Source organism: Oncorhynchus gorbuscha, linkage group LG16 (assembly GCF_021184085.1).
Source record: "Oncorhynchus gorbuscha isolate QuinsamMale2020 ecotype Even-year linkage group LG16, OgorEven_v1.0, whole genome shotgun sequence".
In the NCBI taxonomy this organism is placed as follows: Eukaryota; Metazoa; Chordata; class Actinopteri; order Salmoniformes; family Salmonidae; genus Oncorhynchus; species Oncorhynchus gorbuscha.
The window spans coordinates 20476368-20493828 of NC_060188.1; the positions used below are offsets into that span (position 1 = coordinate 20476368).

Consider the following 17461-nt stretch of genomic DNA (forward strand, 5'->3'; position numbering starts at 1 on the left):
TGAAGTGAGAGATGACTATCAGAGAGTAAAGATGTCAGACAGATGGTTTGGTGTAAACCTGAACCCTACCTGCAGGTCCTGGTCTATGGCATCATTCTCCTCCAGGCGGTCAAGAGAGATACGGTGGAACGGGAGGGGATGTGTGATCTCCTGTAGGGAGGTCCTGACGGTGACCACCAGTTTGAGCCAGGGAGGAAAGCGTTCCATGGTCTTACACAAGAAGGAGGTGATGGTGTCGCCGTAGTCCGGCTTGTGGAACTCTGCCTCATTCAGCCCGTCTACCAGAATGATTAGGTCCTCCTCACATGCTATCTTCCTCTCTGATGAACACAAAGACAACAAGGTTGTTTATCAGGACAAGAAGTGGAAATAACTAACTATTAGCTACTGAGATGGGACATTCAGTTGTTTTTTGGAAAACACGAATGGCCCAAACCCTGAAAGGAAATAACAAGTTATCAAATGACCAGCTCCTATGCAGTTCCATAAAACCTTGAACACCCCTGACCTCTGTGCAGGATGTCGAGGGGCTCCAACACGCCCCTCCTGAAGGCATTGAGGGGGTCCTGGACACAGGAGCGTAGACTGAGGGTGCTCTGAAGGTGGGGCTCCCGCAGAAGCTGCTCCCTGTAGGCCATGAGCTGGGGTGCCCGGCACAGCAGAGCCGCCACGTTGTGGACAAACTCTGGCACCAGGCACGTGTAGGCGTTGTCCGCCTGGCAGTAGTGGTATGCCACCACCTGGGGACGATAGAGAGTGGGGGAGATGTAAAAAAAATATATGACTTTTATATAGGTGATCCCATTGAAAATGAAAATATATTTTATCTCTGATTATCACACTTTATTTTTCCAAAGAGATAGGTACATTTAAACAATCCACAAGCATTTCACTACACACGCAATAATATCTGCTAAACACGTGTATGTGACCAAAATAATTTGATTTGAAGAGGGCGCAAATCAACCCACACAAATATATTCCGTCTTGAATCTTCAGCACGTAACAATCAAATAAAACACGAACCAAACAGGCCTAGGTGACATTCTGTACCAACTAACCACTATTTTTATGATACAAGAGAGTTAAAGCAGACTGAAGCACAGCTACATATTGAGGATTCATTAAAACATTGTTGAAAAACAATACCATGTTAGATTATTAATTGAAGAGTGATGACTGCTGTGTAGCTTGTTGTGACTGTCAGGTCTTTGTCTCTAGTGTGTCAGAGGAGTTGACTGGCACTAAGACCCTGGGGGTGGTGAAATGGTCCAGGATCAGATTATTTTTAACCCCCTTGTTGGATAAGGTTAGGTAGTCTGATCCTAGTTCTGTAGTTTAATGTATGGTATAATACAGCGCCGCCTTGGATAGAGTGGACTTGGAGTGCTGAGGAAAGCCAGTAGGCTTCAGACTGGCTCCAATTTAAAGCTTCGCTCAGGATTATTTCAGACCAGACTAGAGCGCTTCACTCAGGTCATACACATATTCATAGCCATATGCTTCTGGCCACTGACATCCACAGGGATGTCTGTAGTATTTGTGATGCTTGTGTGTGCTAGTGTTGTGTGTAGTGTGGGTGTGTAAAGTGTGAGTATAAAGTATGTGTAGAAAGTGTCTGTGCGTGGGTCAACCACTGGAGCAGGCTATCATTAAGAATGCATGTGGCCGCTAAGGGGATCTAATGGCTCGGCTGGAACACTGCTCCCTGGGCCTATACATATTTCATTAGGTCATAGCACAGAGACAGAGGAAACAAGAGAGAGACAGCAAGAGAGAGGGGGTGCGTCCCTTTGTTTTTCTGCTGTGTCTGCACAACACCGCCAGTCATGAAAATGGAATGGAGAGAGATAGACAGAGAGAGAAAAAGAGAGACGGAATGAAGAGCCAGATTGGATAGCAGGAGTTGACAGTGGATGGAGGAAGAGGGAGAGAGAGAGAGTGCTAAGTGAATAAAGGAAGACATTAGCATCAGTGTTGCTAGACAGGATGGGTTAAGGACATAGGGAGAGAGCATGGAGAGAGAAAAGGATGTAGAACGAACGGAATGCAGATAATGGAGAGAATGAGAGAAGAGCGGCAGCGGATAGAGAGAATGAATAATAGAGAGAGAAGGGAGAGGACAAGGCCGCAAGGAGGTCAGAGGGCAGAGACAGCCTCCAGACCAGAGACGCTGTAGGAAAGAGCTGCTGACACTGAAGAACAAAGGAGCAGATGTGCAGGCTTTGATTTCAGACCAGTATCAACACACCTTCCCCCTTAGCAATGTCTCGATGACCAGTTAATGAGTTGAATCCGGGCCACGTTCAGTAAGGCACACCGGTGTAGAACGTTCAAATAAAAATAGAACATAGTGTAAACCAGACATGTACCTCTGAGCAAGGATTCACCCAGCTGGTCAGGTTGGTCTTGAATGGTACTTAAGACTACTGAGATGCAGCCGTGGTGTGGTGGTGTAGTAGTACTGTACCTGTGAGGCGAGCCGCCGTAAAGCCTCCTCCTGGCGTCTCCTCATCTCGGGTGTGCCAGGGCAGCTGCCCCCCAGGGTGCCATGGGAGTGCTGGGGCTGGGTGAGGGGCAGGGTCTCCCCATCTGTGTGAGTGAGTGAGTGAGTGAGTGAGTGAGTGAGAGAGAGAGAGAGAGAGAGAGAGAGAGAGAGGGAGAGAGAGAGAGAAGTACGTTTATAGATCAAGTTGAGTGCATCTACTGTGTGCATTATTTACACAGACACAAGGATGCTTTTTACACGCATCTTAAGACCCAGTACCAGTGGTATAAAATACTTCAGTATCATTTTAAAGTATTTTTTGGGGTATCTGTACTTTACTATTTATATTCTGGACAACTTTTACGTACACTACATTCCCCCCCCGAAAAGAATGTACTTTATACTCCATACATTTTCCCTGCCATCCAAAAGTACTCATTACATGCAGAGTGCTTCACAGGACAGGAAAATTGTCAAATTCATGCGCTTATCAAGAGAACACATGGTCATCCCTATTGTCTCTGATCTGGCAGACTCACTAAACGCAGATGCATAGTTTGTAAATGATGTCTCAGTGATGGAGTGTACCCCTGGCTATCCATACATTTTAAAAACAAGAAAATGGTGCCATATGCTTTGCTTAATATTATGAATTTGAAATTATTTATACTTTTACTTTTGGTACTTAAGTATATTTGACCAATTCCGTTTACTTTTGATACTTAAGTATATTTAGAACCAAATACTTTTACTCAAGTAGTATTTTACTGGGTGACTTTCACCTAAGTAACTTTATATTAAGGTACTTTTACTCAAGTATGACAATTGGGTACTTTTTCCACCATTGCCCAGTACAACAGGCCCTTCTAGCAGCAGCCAGCATGGATCATTGCCCCACACACACACACACACACACACACACACACACACACACACACACACACACACACACACACACACACACACACACACACACACACACACACACACACACACACACACACACACACACACACACACACACACACACACACACACACACACTCCTGTATGACAGTATAAGCGTACGTTTGGGCGAGGCGTGGGGGCTGTCCGAGGCGATCTGTCTCATGCGGTTGCCATGGCAGCTGAGTGCCACCAGGCGGGAGATGATGGCAGTCTTGCCAAAGCCCACGTTGCCCACGACAACCACACCTCGATTGGCTGCAGAGTCATCGCCGTGAAGACGGGCGTCCACTTCCTGGAAGAGCCACTCCCTCCCGGTGAAGAGCGAATCAGCTGTCAGGCTGGGCACCTCGAACAGAAGGGGCTTGAGGGCGATATCCGGGGGGCGGTAGGGGGCAAAGCGTACTGTAGAGAGAGAGGAAGGGGACAGATTATAGGTGAGGGAAAAGACACAAGTCCACTGCACTGTCATTGTCATTTCCTCAGTGCAACGTCAGCTTGTCACCCATAGAGGGGGATGTTCATCAGAATAACACACACCATGGGTGAACGCCACCATTGGGCTTCATACTAAGAACTACATAATGAAACAGAATTACTAAGTGTATGGGTAGATACTGCCTGTATATAACAAGTACATATTGTTAGCAGAGCGGGGGACAGGGGATTAGATAACATATTGTAGTAGAGGGATACTGTACTCCTACTAATACAGCACCACTAGTTTAATAAGCACATCATTATAACGTGGCATTAACTGATGTAGAACAGTATAATGCCTTATAATGGGAGAAGAGAAAGAGAGGAGCATCACTTACGTGAGTTAGATTGCCAGGCATGGCTGTAAGCAGAAGCTGAGGCAGAGGACAGAGGAGAGAGACAACGCAAGAGAGGAGACAGAGACAAAGCATGAGAGAGAGAGAGAGAGAGAGAGAGAGAGAGAGAGAGAGAGAGAGAGAGAGAGAGAGAGAGAGAGAGAGAGAGTGAGAGAGAGATGGAAGGACATTGGAAGAGGAGAAGAAAGGGGAAGATGGATGGGAGGGTTGGTGCATCTAGCTAGCAGAGGAGAGGGGATGGTGAGAGGGAGGGAGGGAGCAGGGTGGTGGGGAGCCACACCCAATGTTTCATCCCTGATCCTAGGATGAAGCCTCAGACACATACAAATATCGTTTGAGCATATTTCTTGTTGTTGGAGCCCATGTTTTCTGTATATGCCTCAGAGCAGAGGTTGTGACAGTGTGTGCGTCCAGTACTTCTGTACTGAGGAGTAAGAAAGGCAAAGGTAAGGCGATATCTCTGTATCATCTGTCCCGGTGTGGTCTGATCTTAGGGAGAAAGTGCTGTGGTAAGCATGATAGTGTGACAGGCAGGGGGCTAAAAATACAGTCAGCGAGAGGGTAGGGAATAGAGAGGGAGGAATAGAGGGAGAGGTATAGAGAATTAGAGAAAGATAGGGTGTGTGTATTTGTGTGTGTATACATCAGAATATCTGTGTGTGTGTGTGTGCATGTGCAAGTCTGTTTGTGTGTGTGTTTGTGCGTGTTCAATGTGTGTTCAGTGTGTGTGTCTTTGCTAGTGTGAGTGTGATTTAAGCCTTAAAAAGCCTTGGCCATGAGTGATGGGACCTCAGACAGGACCCCTGCAGTGACAGATGAACCAGGGAGTGGTGAGGAGGAAAGTCAATAACATTGATCTGGGAGGGGAGACGGATTAAGGTGTACCAGGATGTGTGTGTGTGTGGTGTACCAGGCCTAAAGGGAGGGTTGCATCACCCAATACCAGGCAGGGATAGGGGTTTAGAGGGTGCACCAAGTATGTCTACACAGATATACACTCACTCACAAATCATACTTACTAACATACTGATTTACATGTATACTCAAAGACACACACAATCTCTCTCTCAAACACACACACCTTGACAGATTTTGGGCGTGGTCAAGGTAGAATGGGAGTAAATAGGAAGATGAAGCAGATTTATCACACACCACAAAATTACCCCTCACAACACCAGTCCCTAAATCACCCTACCTCCACTCCCTGACCCACATCCCAAAATGGCCCCACCCCCATTTCCTCATCCATCAGTATCCCACACTCAGATCCTAAACCTGCCCACTCAGATCCTAAATCTGCCCACTTATTAACCACACCCCCACCAAGAGAGATATGAAGCGTACCTCTAAGGTCGTGTCCGGAGCGCCCGGACCCAGAGTTCTGACGGGGCATCCTGAGGGAGGTCCTCAGGGGAGTGTGTCTCTGCTCATCCAGGTAGGCCAGGTCCTCCAGGTGGGCCGAACTCGTGGCTAATGTGTGTGTGTGTGTGTGTGTGTGTGTGTGTGTGTGTGTGTGTGTGTGTGTGTGTGTGTGTGTGTGTGTGTGTGTGTGTGTGTGTGTGTGTGTGTGTGTGTGTGTGTGTGTGTGTGTGTGTGTGTGCGTGTGTGTGTGTGTGTGTTTGTGCGTGTGTGTGTGTGTGTGTGTGTGTGTGTGTGTGTGTGTGTGTGTGTGTGTGTGCGCGTGTGTGTGTGTGGTTAATGGGTGCAACAGATGAGAGAGAAGAAAGTTAGTCAAACAAAGCCAGGAATCACTGAACCGCCTAAACCTGAATGCTAAATTGCTAATGCTAATGACAGACACCCTTGGAAATAGACAAACATATCAGTTCCATACCTCCCCATTGAGATCCACTACGAACCAGACCCATTTGAAATCCATCTCCAAGGAAACAGAAGTGGTTTAAACTGGTCAGTGTCCAAGACTAATGTGAACTAATGAGTATAGCTATAGCGTGGTAGAGTGTATGTGTGTGTGAGCCTGTGTGAAAGTGTGCGACCTCATACACATTTCCTTCCTCGGACGACCCCTTTTCCAGATAGTTTGTTTAGTTGTTCCCCTCTCTGTTAACAATATTCCCAAGTCTGGAGCTCTTCCAGTTGTCCCAGAAAACCCTGTCTCCCAATAGGGAGAAAAAAAAGAGTAGGAAGATAATGCAGTAAAGAGTTTTTATCTTTAGGATAAGAGTTTTATGGAGAATGTCAGAGATAACCTCGTGCTACAGGAAGGGACTGACAACGCAACTCCTTCCTTCCTGCAAAGAAGAGTGTAATCCTGTTTTTTAATGGGCTTCAATAAAACCCTGCATACCCACATACCACAAAGTTGTGAACCACTGGGCTAGCTGGCGCTAACAACAATTAAATGGAAGAAAATAAGTTCTATCCACAACTCACCTAAACTGCAACCCGTGATCTGTTTTACCTATGGCAGGGATCCCTCCCAGACTACTACCTTTCCACTGCAATACAGCTAAAACTGTAGCAGGCATGTGGCATCTTAGATTTACGATGGTTTGCGGTGACCTTGGTGTGGGAGAGCAGCTATATTATGCTTAGATTTCAGATTAGTTTATTAGTCACATGAATTCTTAAGCTCAGAGCTCCAACAGTGCAGGTCAAAAATACAAGTGAATGAAACAATAGTACAAATAATAATACATGATCCTCTGGGTCTTCCTTTCCTGTGGCGGACCTCATGAGAGCTCGTTTCATCATAGCGGTTGATGGTTTTTGTGACTGCACTTGAAGAAATGTTCAAATTTTCCAGATTGACTGACCTTCATGCCTTAAAAGTAATGATGGACTGTCGTTTGGCTTTGCTTATTTGAGCTGTTCTTGTCATAATATGGACTTGGTCTTTTACCAAATTGGGATATCTTCTGTATACCACCCCTACCTTGTCACAACACAACTGATTGGCTCAAATGCATTAAGAAGGAAATAAATTACACAAATTAACTTAACAAGGCACACCTGTTAATTGAAATGCATTCCAGGTGACTGGTTGAGAGAATGCCAAGAGTGTGCAATCTGTCATCAAGGCAAAGGGTGGCTATTTGAAGAATCTCAATTATAAAATATATTTTGATTTGTTTAACACTTTTTTGGTTACTTTATGATTCCATACGTGTTATGTCATAGTTTTGATGTCTTCACGTTTATTCTACAATGTAGAAAATAGTCAAAATAAAGAAAAACCCTTGAATGAGTAGGTGTTTCCAATCTTTTGACTGGTACTGTACATATTTAAAACATAATCAATGATAAAGTGGTCCTTCTGTAGCTCAGTTGGTAGAGCATGGCGCTTGTAACGCCAGGGTAGTGGGTTCGATCCCCGGGACCACCCATACGTAGAATGTATGCACACATGACTGTAAGTCGCTTTGGATAAAAGCGTCTGCTAAATGGCATATATTATATATTATTATTATTATTATAAATGTCCATGGGGGTAGCCACTGCCATAGCTCATAGGGCTTTACGTGGAGCTATGGGGACATTTTCACACTCTACCACATTGCTTAGGTGGAGTTGGGTTTGTGTTTTATGTATTTTTAATAGTCATTGCTATGTGAGATATATGCTGGGAGAGAGAGAGAGAGAGAGAGAGAGAGAGAGAGAGAGAGAGAGAGAGAGAGAGAGAGAGAGAGAGAGAGAGAGAGAGAAGGAAAGTGGGAGGAAGGCGTGTGTTTCTGCAGAACATAATGTCAAGGCTCATAATGTAGCCTCTCTGTCAGTTGGAGTAATCTAGTGCATTTGAACCAGGAGATTAGAGTCATTTTGAAAGTGAGCTTGACTACATAGGATGAAAGAGAGCAGACGGAGATGAGAGAGGCAGGAGGTAGAGATGGAGGAGGAGGTGGTTGGAAGAGGAGGGCAAGAGAGAGGAGAGGTGAGGAGAGAAATAGTCAAGCTAGAGGGAAAGGGGAGGGAGCGAGGTAGAGGTAAAGAAAGAGAGGATATATGGAGTGAGAGCAGAGAGCTTCTCGTTCAGAGCCCAGTGTGGGTGGCTGCCCCTGCTCTGCTCCTGAGGCGTGTAGAAGGACAGCAGACCAGAACATCCCTACCTACTGCTCCCCCTGAGCAATGACCCTCACTGAATCACTCCTCTCCTCTCAATGCCGTGTGTGTGATGATCAAAGCTCTCTATACAGTTATTCAATCTACCATTTCACAATGTCCCCAGTTTACAAGATGCCACAGGCTAGGGCTGTATTTATAAGCTGACATACTGTTATATTTGACATGACAGTTGTCCCATTATCACTTCCAGGCTTGCAACTGGACTGAGTTATGTTGGGCAGAACATAATCACAACAATCACCTAACCCTACATGAAGTTTGGTGACGTCCAACAGAACACTGTCTCTAATTGGATGAGGAACTGTGGCGGCCTATTGCCCAGCTACCACCACAAAGTCCCGAAGGCCAAAGGATAGTAGGTCATATTATTTCCTATACTTCCACACTAAACAGAGAGAATGCTCTCCCTCGCCCTCCATTTGGCAAATCGGACCATAATTCTATCCTCCTGATTTCCGCTTACAAGTAAAAAATTAAAGCAGGAAGCACCAGTGACTTGATCAATAAAAAGTGGTCAGACGAAGCAGACAGGACTGTTTTTCTAGCACAGATTGGAATATGTTCTGCGATTCCTCCGATGGCATTGAGGAGTACACCACATCAGTCATTGGTTTCATCAATAAGTGCATCGATAACGTCGTCCCCGCAGTGACCGTACGTCCATACCCCAACCAGAAGCCATGGATTACAGGCAACATCCACACTGAGCTAAAGGCTAGAGCTGCCGCTTTCAAGGAGCGGGACTCTAACCCGGAAGCTTGTAAGAAATCCCGCTATGCCCTCCGACGAACCATCAAACAGGCAAAGCATCAATACAGGACTAAGATCGAATCGTACTACACCGGCTCTGACGCTCGTTGGATGTGGCAGGGCTTGCGAACCATTACAGACTACAAGGGAAAGCACAGTCAAGAGCTGCCCAGTGACACGAGCCTACCAGACGAGCTAAAATACTTCTATGCTAGCTTCGAGGCAAATAACACTGAAACATGCATGAGAGCACCAGCTGTTCCGGAAGATTGTATGATCACGCTCTCCACAGCCGATATGAGTAAGACCTTTAAACAGGTCAACATTCACAAGGCCGCAGGACCCGACAGATTACCAAGATGTGTACTGCGAGCATGCACTGACCAACTGGCAAGTATCTTCACTGACATTTTCAACCATGTCCGAGTCTGTAATACCAACATCTTAAGCAGACCACCATAGTCCCTGTGCCCAAGAACACTAACCTAACGTCTGCAGCCATGAAGTGCTTTGAAAGGCTGGTCATGGCTCACAACACCATTATCCCAGAAACCCTAGACCCACTCCAATTTGCATACCGCCCTAACAGATCCACAGATGATGCAATGCCTATTGCACTCCACACTGTCCTTTCCCACCTGGACAAAAGGAAAACCTATGTGAGAATGCTATTCATTGACTACAGCTCAGCGTTTAACACCATACTGCCCTCAAAGCTCATCAATAAGCTAAGGACCCTGGGACTAAACACCTCCCTCTGCAATTGGATCCTGGACTTCCTGACGGGCTGCCCCCAGGTGGTAAGGGTAGGTTACAACACATCCGCCACGCTGATCCTCAACACAGGGGACCCTCATGGGTGTGTGCTCAGTCCCGCCCTGTATTCCCTGTTCACCCACGACTGCATGGCCAGGCACGACTCCAACACCATCATTAAGTTTGCCGATGACCCAACAGTGGTAGGCCTGATCACCGACCACGACGAGACAGCCTATAGGGAGGTCAGAGACCTGGCCGTGTGGAGCCAGGAAAACAACCTCTCCCTCAACGTGATCAAGACAAAGGAGATGATTGTGGACAACAGGAAAAAGTGGACCGAGCACACCCCCATTCTCATTGACGGGGCTGCAGTGGAGCAGGTTGAGAGCTTCAAATTCCTTGGTGTCCACCAACAAACTAACTTTAAAAAAATAGATATATTATTACCTTTATTTAACTACGCAAGTCAGATTGGAACAAATTATTATTTACAATGATGGCCTAGGAACAGTGGGTTAACTGCCTTGTTCAGGGGCAGAACAACAGATTTTCACCTTGTCAGCTCGGGGATTCTATCTAGCAACCTTTCGATTACTGGCCCAATACACTAACCACTAGGCTACCTGCCTGGTCCAATCACACCAAGACAGTCGTGAAGAGGGCAAGACCAAACCTATTCCCCCTCAGGAGAATTAAAATATTTGGCATGGGTCCTCAGATCCTCAAAAGGTTCTACTGCTGCACCATCTTGAGCATCCTGACAGGTTGCATCACTGCCTGGTATGGCAACTGCTCGGCCTCCGACCACAAGGCACTACAGAGGGTAGCGCATACGGCCCAGTACATCACTGGGGCCAAGCTTCCTGCCATCCAGGACCTCTATAACAGGCGATGTCAGAGGAAGGCCCTATAAATTGCCAAAGACTCCAGCTAACCTATTTATAGACTGTTCTCTCTGCTACCGCATGGAAAGCGGTACCAGAGTGCCAAGTCTAGATCCAAGAGGCTTCTAAACAGCTTCTACCCCCGAGCCATAAAACTCCTGAACATCTAATCAAATGGCCACCCAGAATATTTGCATCCACCCCCCCTTTACACCGCTACTACTCGCTGTTGTTATCATCTATGCATAGTCCCTTTAATAATGCGACCTACATGTACATATTACCTCAACTAACCGGTGACCCCGCACATTGACTCCCCCCTTTACACCGCTACGACTCGCTGTTGTTATCATCTATGCATAGTCCCTTTAATAATGCGACCTACATGTACATATTTCTGTACAGCACTTTGAGATATCAGCTGATGTACGAAGGGCTATATAAATAAATTTGATTTGATTTGATTTGATTTGATATTACCTCAACTAACCGGTGACCCCGCACATTGACTCCCCCCTTTACACCGCTACGACTCGCTGTTGTTATCATCTATGCATAGTCCCTTTAATAATGCGACCTACATGTACATATTACCTCAACTAACCGGTGACCCCGCACATTGACCCTGTACCCCCTGTATATAGTCTTGCTATTGTTATTTTACTGCTGCTCTTTAATTACTTGTTATTTTTATTTCTTATTCTTATTTGTATTTTTTTTTTAAACTGCATTGTTGGTTAGGGGCTCGTAAGTAAGCATGTCACTGTAAGGTCTATACCTGTTGTATTCGGCGCATGTGACTAATACAATTTGAATACTGCAGTGGTGGACTTGGGGAGCCGCACTCGTTCTCTCCAACATTCACACTTTATCTCGCTCCGCTCCCTCGTTACCAGGGTGCCTCCCTCCTATCTTTCTTTCTCTCTCTTTGTGATTCTCTCTCTCCAACTCCCCCTCTGTCTCTCCCCCCAGTCACCAGAGGGACTATGCCCATGGCTTTGATGTTTCAGTGCTGCCTGGGCCAAGCCTCTCCATGCCCGGTTTATCCTCCCCCCTTTTCTTCTCTCTATCCATCTTTCTTACGCAGACTCCCCTCTCTCTCTCTACTAAACTAATGTTGCTCATTCCTTCCATTTTACTGTCCTGATGACTGGAATCTATGCCACACATTCTCCCCTTCTCTCCTGTATCCGTTTGTCTTTTTTCCTTTTCCTCATTCTCCTTTTATCAGTGTCTCCCCTAACGTATATCCATCTGCTGGTAGTCCTTTCTCTCTTTATTCCTCTATCAGTTTGTCTCCCTCTCTTTACAGCTCTATTCCTTTCCCTTTCTCTCTCCTATATCAGTCTCCTCCCCCATTCTCCCACCATGCCCAGATTTCTTCCCTGGCTCTTCAATAAGCTTTGTTTGCACAGTGGCCTCTTAGAGGGCATGTGTCAGAAGTCAAAAGAAAAAGGCCAAACAACGTAAACCCCTGTATGATCGATCCCTTAAACACTGCTAGCCCAGCTCCATTCATCCCACTGGATAGGCCAAGTCAGAGGTGAGGAGCTACAGGCTTTTTAGAACCAGCTTGCTATGCTGCTTTTATATGCCCCGACATAGAGAGGACATTGAAAACACATGTTTGAACACTTTTTTTGAACACACAGGGGAATCTGTGGGGCTTTCCTCACCCTGAAGGAATGTTTTACCCTGGCATCCATGGTATTCACCCCCCATCCTCAGGTACTGTGAGGACATTAACGTTCCCTATTCCTTTAAAGTTAATGTCGGAGGGGCACAGGGAGTTAAATAAGAGCACCTAAATGTCGTGGGAACACTCAGGCAGTCTCAGATGCTGAGAAGGGGGTCAATTACAACTTGGTAACTAGATATTACACATTAATGAAAGTAATATAGCCAAACCCTATAAGGATTTTCAATTAATTCTGAGTTTCAGGTCATTGTCTGAATGGAAATTGATATAGAACAGACCAAACTTCCAACGGGTAATGAGTCTCCTACCTTTAGCGGCACATTCACTTGTGTGCCACTTTGGCGTAAAAGTGTGTAATGAAATGTGGTAAACAAATAGACAAGAGGTGTGGCTGGAATAGTGACTCACCTGCCACAGAGTTGGGCCGGGGCATGAGGTAGAGGGGGATGGAGTGGGCAGAGTGGGAGGAGTGGGCCGTCTCCAGGCTCCTCTCTGGGATCTTGTTCAGGCTGTAGGTGGAGGCAGCCATATTCTCATCCACGCGGTACAGGAACGAGTCTGTGCCCGAACACTTCTGGGTCTGCCACAGCTTCAGGCTACCCCGCGAGCCCTCCCCGTGCTTCCCCCCACCCCGGTCAGCATTCTCAGAGTAGCTGGTCAGCGTGGCTGTCAGATAAAAGGTAGTTTAGACAAATATATGCAGTGTTGCAGTTCTTTAGAGACTCTGCTTAGTTTAAAACTGATTAAGGCCCATGGAGCAAGGCGAGTTTACTCTTCATTCAATTACACGCCTCAAAGTCAATGTTATAACAATAAGAAAATCTCCCAAAAGTAGAGCCCATAAGGATATAAAGCAAACATATTTCAAATGCAGCTAACCCCATCACCTGGCTTTTCCAAAATGTAAAGAATTAAAACATGAGTATATCAAATTGTTACAGAAAACATGGCTTTCAGTGTAAACATTTGGCATGCCAGGAAATACATGGGAAACATTATATAACTTCCACAAAATAAGTGAGCGTCTGTCCCTCACCGATGATGCCGCTGTCCCTGCTCTCCAGGGTGGAGGTGGGGCTGGTGATGGAACCATAGGCGCAGTCTCCGGAGGCGTGGTTCCCGGGGGGCCCCTCCTGGGGGCAGCGTGGAGCAGGGGCTGCTTGCAGGGGGAGAGGCTGTGCTGCTGGCCAGGCTGGAGCAGGGGCTGATCCGCTGGGTCACTGACATCATGCCCTGGTAGGGAGGGAGGAAGGGTCAGGTCAATACTGAAGTACAGTGATACACTGGACTGCATCAACCCATGAGAAATGATCAGGTAAATTAGCCATGATTAAATTATGATAAGGCACAGCCAGTTGACATATCACATGTACAAAGTAGCCTACACACACGTGCACCCACATGCACACGCACACCATAGACCGACAAGACGATTGCTGATCCTAGCATTCTTTCTCATTGATACAGTCCTTGCCGGTCATATTATTCCAGTGCATGTGTAACCGTAGAGTCATCTCTTTTTCATACCTTTTGATGACTCATGCAATTATTTTCATGAGTGAACTATTTTTTGCAATATAATGAATTCTAATTCAGTAGAATATCAATATGTTTAGTGAGCCACGCAAGTAGAATAGATCCAGTTATACTTTGATCTATTGAGCAGGGGCAATGAGAGAGAGAGGCAGGCCCACCTCCGGGCATGCTGGATTCTTATTCCAGACAATCTGTTCATCAATTATCCATGGCCCTGGCTCTACACGAAAAACAAATTGATTTAGACAGTCATTTGAAAATAAATCGGGAGATTAGTCAGAATAGCATAGAAATACACAGAAGTGGCCGGGAGACCAGGATATGAGCAGAGGTGTGAGTGACTTCTTAGGGAAGGTTTGGCGCAAGACAGAGGGCCTCCAAGTGTGGAATTCTTCTTGGTCATGATAACAACTCTGTTGTGATTCGGATGTGTCAAAAGGGAGGCGTCGTAGACATGAATATAGAACGGGAGGTTCCCGCCTACCTAGCCTACCCAGACTGCATCTGCTTGCGCAGGAGTGGTAGGCATCTAAACTGAGACTTGAGAAAACCAGGGCTGGGCTTTTGTTACCACTGCAGTTTGGCACGAAGGACCGAACCAAAGACATACTGCTGAGCTGTGCAGAACAAGGGGTGTATCTCAATAGTCTAAACAAGCTCTCCTCTCCTTGTGTCCTTCCACTCACCTCAACAGATCACAAAGACCGATAAAGGCAAAATGAGCCAGAGTCAGATCATTGCTGATGAAGGACACCAGAGGTGGAAGGCACTAGTTAAGATGCACCCAATGTGTGAAGTTTGGAAAAGTGGGTCAGGATTTAAGGGGGAGTCGTTCCAGCACCATTGGATAGGCCTCTGTGGAGGCACACTGCTTAGACAAGAGAATGTGGCATGCGGCGACTGAGGTAGCGGGTTACCTTCCCCTGGTTACCTTCCCCTGCCCTGTGTCACAGTCTGTTGGTTCTGCTCTGCAGGAGTGAAGGACAGCCTAGCGTCCCTCACTCAGAGCTAGGTTATCCGTAACTCACAGGATTGATCTTTATAAACAGGCCAGATCTTCACAAACATCTTTTGAACCAGCGCATACTGGTGTCAGGGGCCATTGAGTTTGCCGTAAATAAGTGATGTAATCTACAAAATGGTCCACTTGGTTCCGATGCTTAAGAGGCCTTGGAAAGTGATCTGCACATCCCACTGATTTGGGGTGTGCTTCTATAGCTGTGGGGCCCTTATAAGCTGGACCACATTGTGTGTTGGCCACCTACAGTAGTGACTATTGGAGTACCACTCATCTAGGGGAAAGCCTGCACTTTGTATCCTGATGCCATGATGGGTCTTTAAAGACTCCAAAGTATTGACAAACTAATAATAATATACTGTAACAGTGCATGACAGAAGGGTGTGTAACCTGTCTGGCTGTCGTCGTGGTCGTCCATGCTCTTACTGTACTCTAGTGTGTGTGTAGTGTGCGTGTGTGTAACCTACCTGTCTGTCGTCGTGGTCGTCCATGCTCTTACTGTACTCTAGTGTGTGTGTAGTGTGCGTGTGTGTAACCTATCTGGCTGTCGTCGTGGTCGTCCATGCTCTTACTGTACTCTAGTGTGTGTGTAGTGTGCGTGTGTGTAACCTACCTGTCTGTCGTCGTGGTCGTCCATGCTCTTACTGTACTCTAGTGTGTGTGTAGTGTGCGTGTGTGTAACCTACCTGTCTGGCTGTCGTCGTGGTCGTCCATGCTCTTACTGTACTCTAGTGTGTGTGTAGTGTGCGTGTGTGTAACCTACCTGTCTGTCGTCGTGGTCGTCCATGCTCTTACTGTACTCTAGTGTGTGTGTAGTGTGGGTGTGTGTAACCCACCTGTCTGTCGTCGTGGTCGTCCATGCTCTTACTGTACTCTAGTGTGTGTGTAGTGTGCGTGTGTGTAACCCACCTGTCTGTCGTCGTGGTCGTCCATGCTCTTACTGTACTCTAGTGTGTGTGTAGTGTGCGTGTGTGTAACCTACCTGTCTGTCGTCGTGGTCGTCCATGCTCTTACTGTACTCTAGTGTGTGTGCAGTGTGGGTGTGTATAAACTACCTGCCCGTGGTCGTGGTTGTCCAAGCTCTTACTGTACTCTAGTGTGTGTGTAGTGTGCGTGTGTGTAACCTACCTGTCTGGCTGTCGTCGTGGTCGTCCATGCTCTTACTGTACTCTAGTGTGTGTGTAGTGTGCGTGTGTGTAACCTACCTGTCTGTCGTCGTGGTCGTCCATGCTCTTAATGTACTCTAGTGTGTGTGTAGTGTGCGTGTGTGTAACCTACCTGTCTGTTGTCGTGGTCGTCCATGCTCTTACTGTACTCTAGTGTGTGTGTAGTGTGCGTGTGTGTAACCTACCTGGCTGTCGTCGTGGTCGTCCATGTCGTACTGTGAGCCCGACTGTCCCTCATTCATCTTGTCTCCCAGGAGGAAGCCCAGGCGTGTCATCAGGGTGTTGGCTGCCTCATCCACAGAGGGAGGCGGGCCCAGCTCCTGGCTCTCCTCACCTGGAGGGATGGAGGGAGAGATGGAGATGGAGGGAGAGCGAGAAAGGATTCAGATCAACACTACAGTACAGCGATACAGATACCAGGAGAAATATGTATGGATCTGCAGCAGATTAAGCCTGAGGGGATCAATTCTCAATCCGGAACCATAATGAGGCAACCCCCTAATCTAGTCAAAGCGCCGTTGGCTTGCTCTCGCTCTCAGTTTAGTTGAATTGAAAGAATCATGTGCACTGCTCTACCACCAAAAACAACCACCAAATCTCTCACCACAACACACACATAACTTAGAGAATAATCTATAGAGCTCGTAACAATTTCCCCAGACACAACAACACTACAGTTCCTACAACAAATCCCCTTGGAGGAAGTTACTGTCCCTTACACACCCTGGCTATCAATCTGTCCTTCACAAAAAATGTAAGCTATCCCACAATCCCCTGCGGCAGGACGTCGGGTAGACTGTACATCGATCCTACAGTATGTGAGAAGCAGAGGGATGGAGCGAGGGAAGCACAGCGTTGGGGAGAGCAAACTGGCTCTGGGACACTGAGGAAGCCCGGAATAAACAGGGGAGGGCTCGGAAGTATTAAGAACCCATTTATCTTATTCAGACCAGGACCCCTCCACAAAAATAAGTCTGGGAGAGGAGACTGATGAGAAATGACTTCATTTCGCCTCACTGTTAAGGTTGTCTGTCATGAGCTTTCCAAGCACAATTTCTGCCACGTATTAGTAGCTTGTGTTCAAGTAGGTGCTGTCCCTGCTTAAATATCCCCCTCTTTCACAAGGACGTCTCTTAATGCTAAGGACAATCTGGCTAATCTTCTTCATTAAACAGCATGTTCATATTACATCAGGCAATCAAGTTAATCAAGCTCCTGGAATGCTCCGAGCATGTGCTTAATCCTCTGTGATGTTATTGAATTAGCTAACAGTTGTATTAGCATAAACAAGCGTCAG

General features: G+C 46.6%; 1 protein-coding gene across 1 annotated transcript in view; it reads right to left on the reverse strand.

Annotated features, from left to right (window-relative positions):
* LOC123998634 (protein TANC2-like) overlaps positions 1–17461 on the reverse strand; it is a 143625-nt gene that overhangs the window by 11099 nt on the left and 115065 nt on the right. The window contains 10 exon segments of the mRNA XM_046303687.1: positions 70–320; positions 509–740; positions 2471–2592; positions 3557–3838; positions 5614–5739; positions 12853–13110; positions 13481–13562; positions 13564–13664; positions 13972–13981; positions 16350–16498. Coding sequence (XP_046159643.1) covers positions 70–320; positions 509–740; positions 2471–2592; positions 3557–3838; positions 5614–5739; positions 12853–13110; positions 13481–13562; positions 13564–13664; positions 13972–13981; positions 16350–16498 — 1613 coding nt within the window.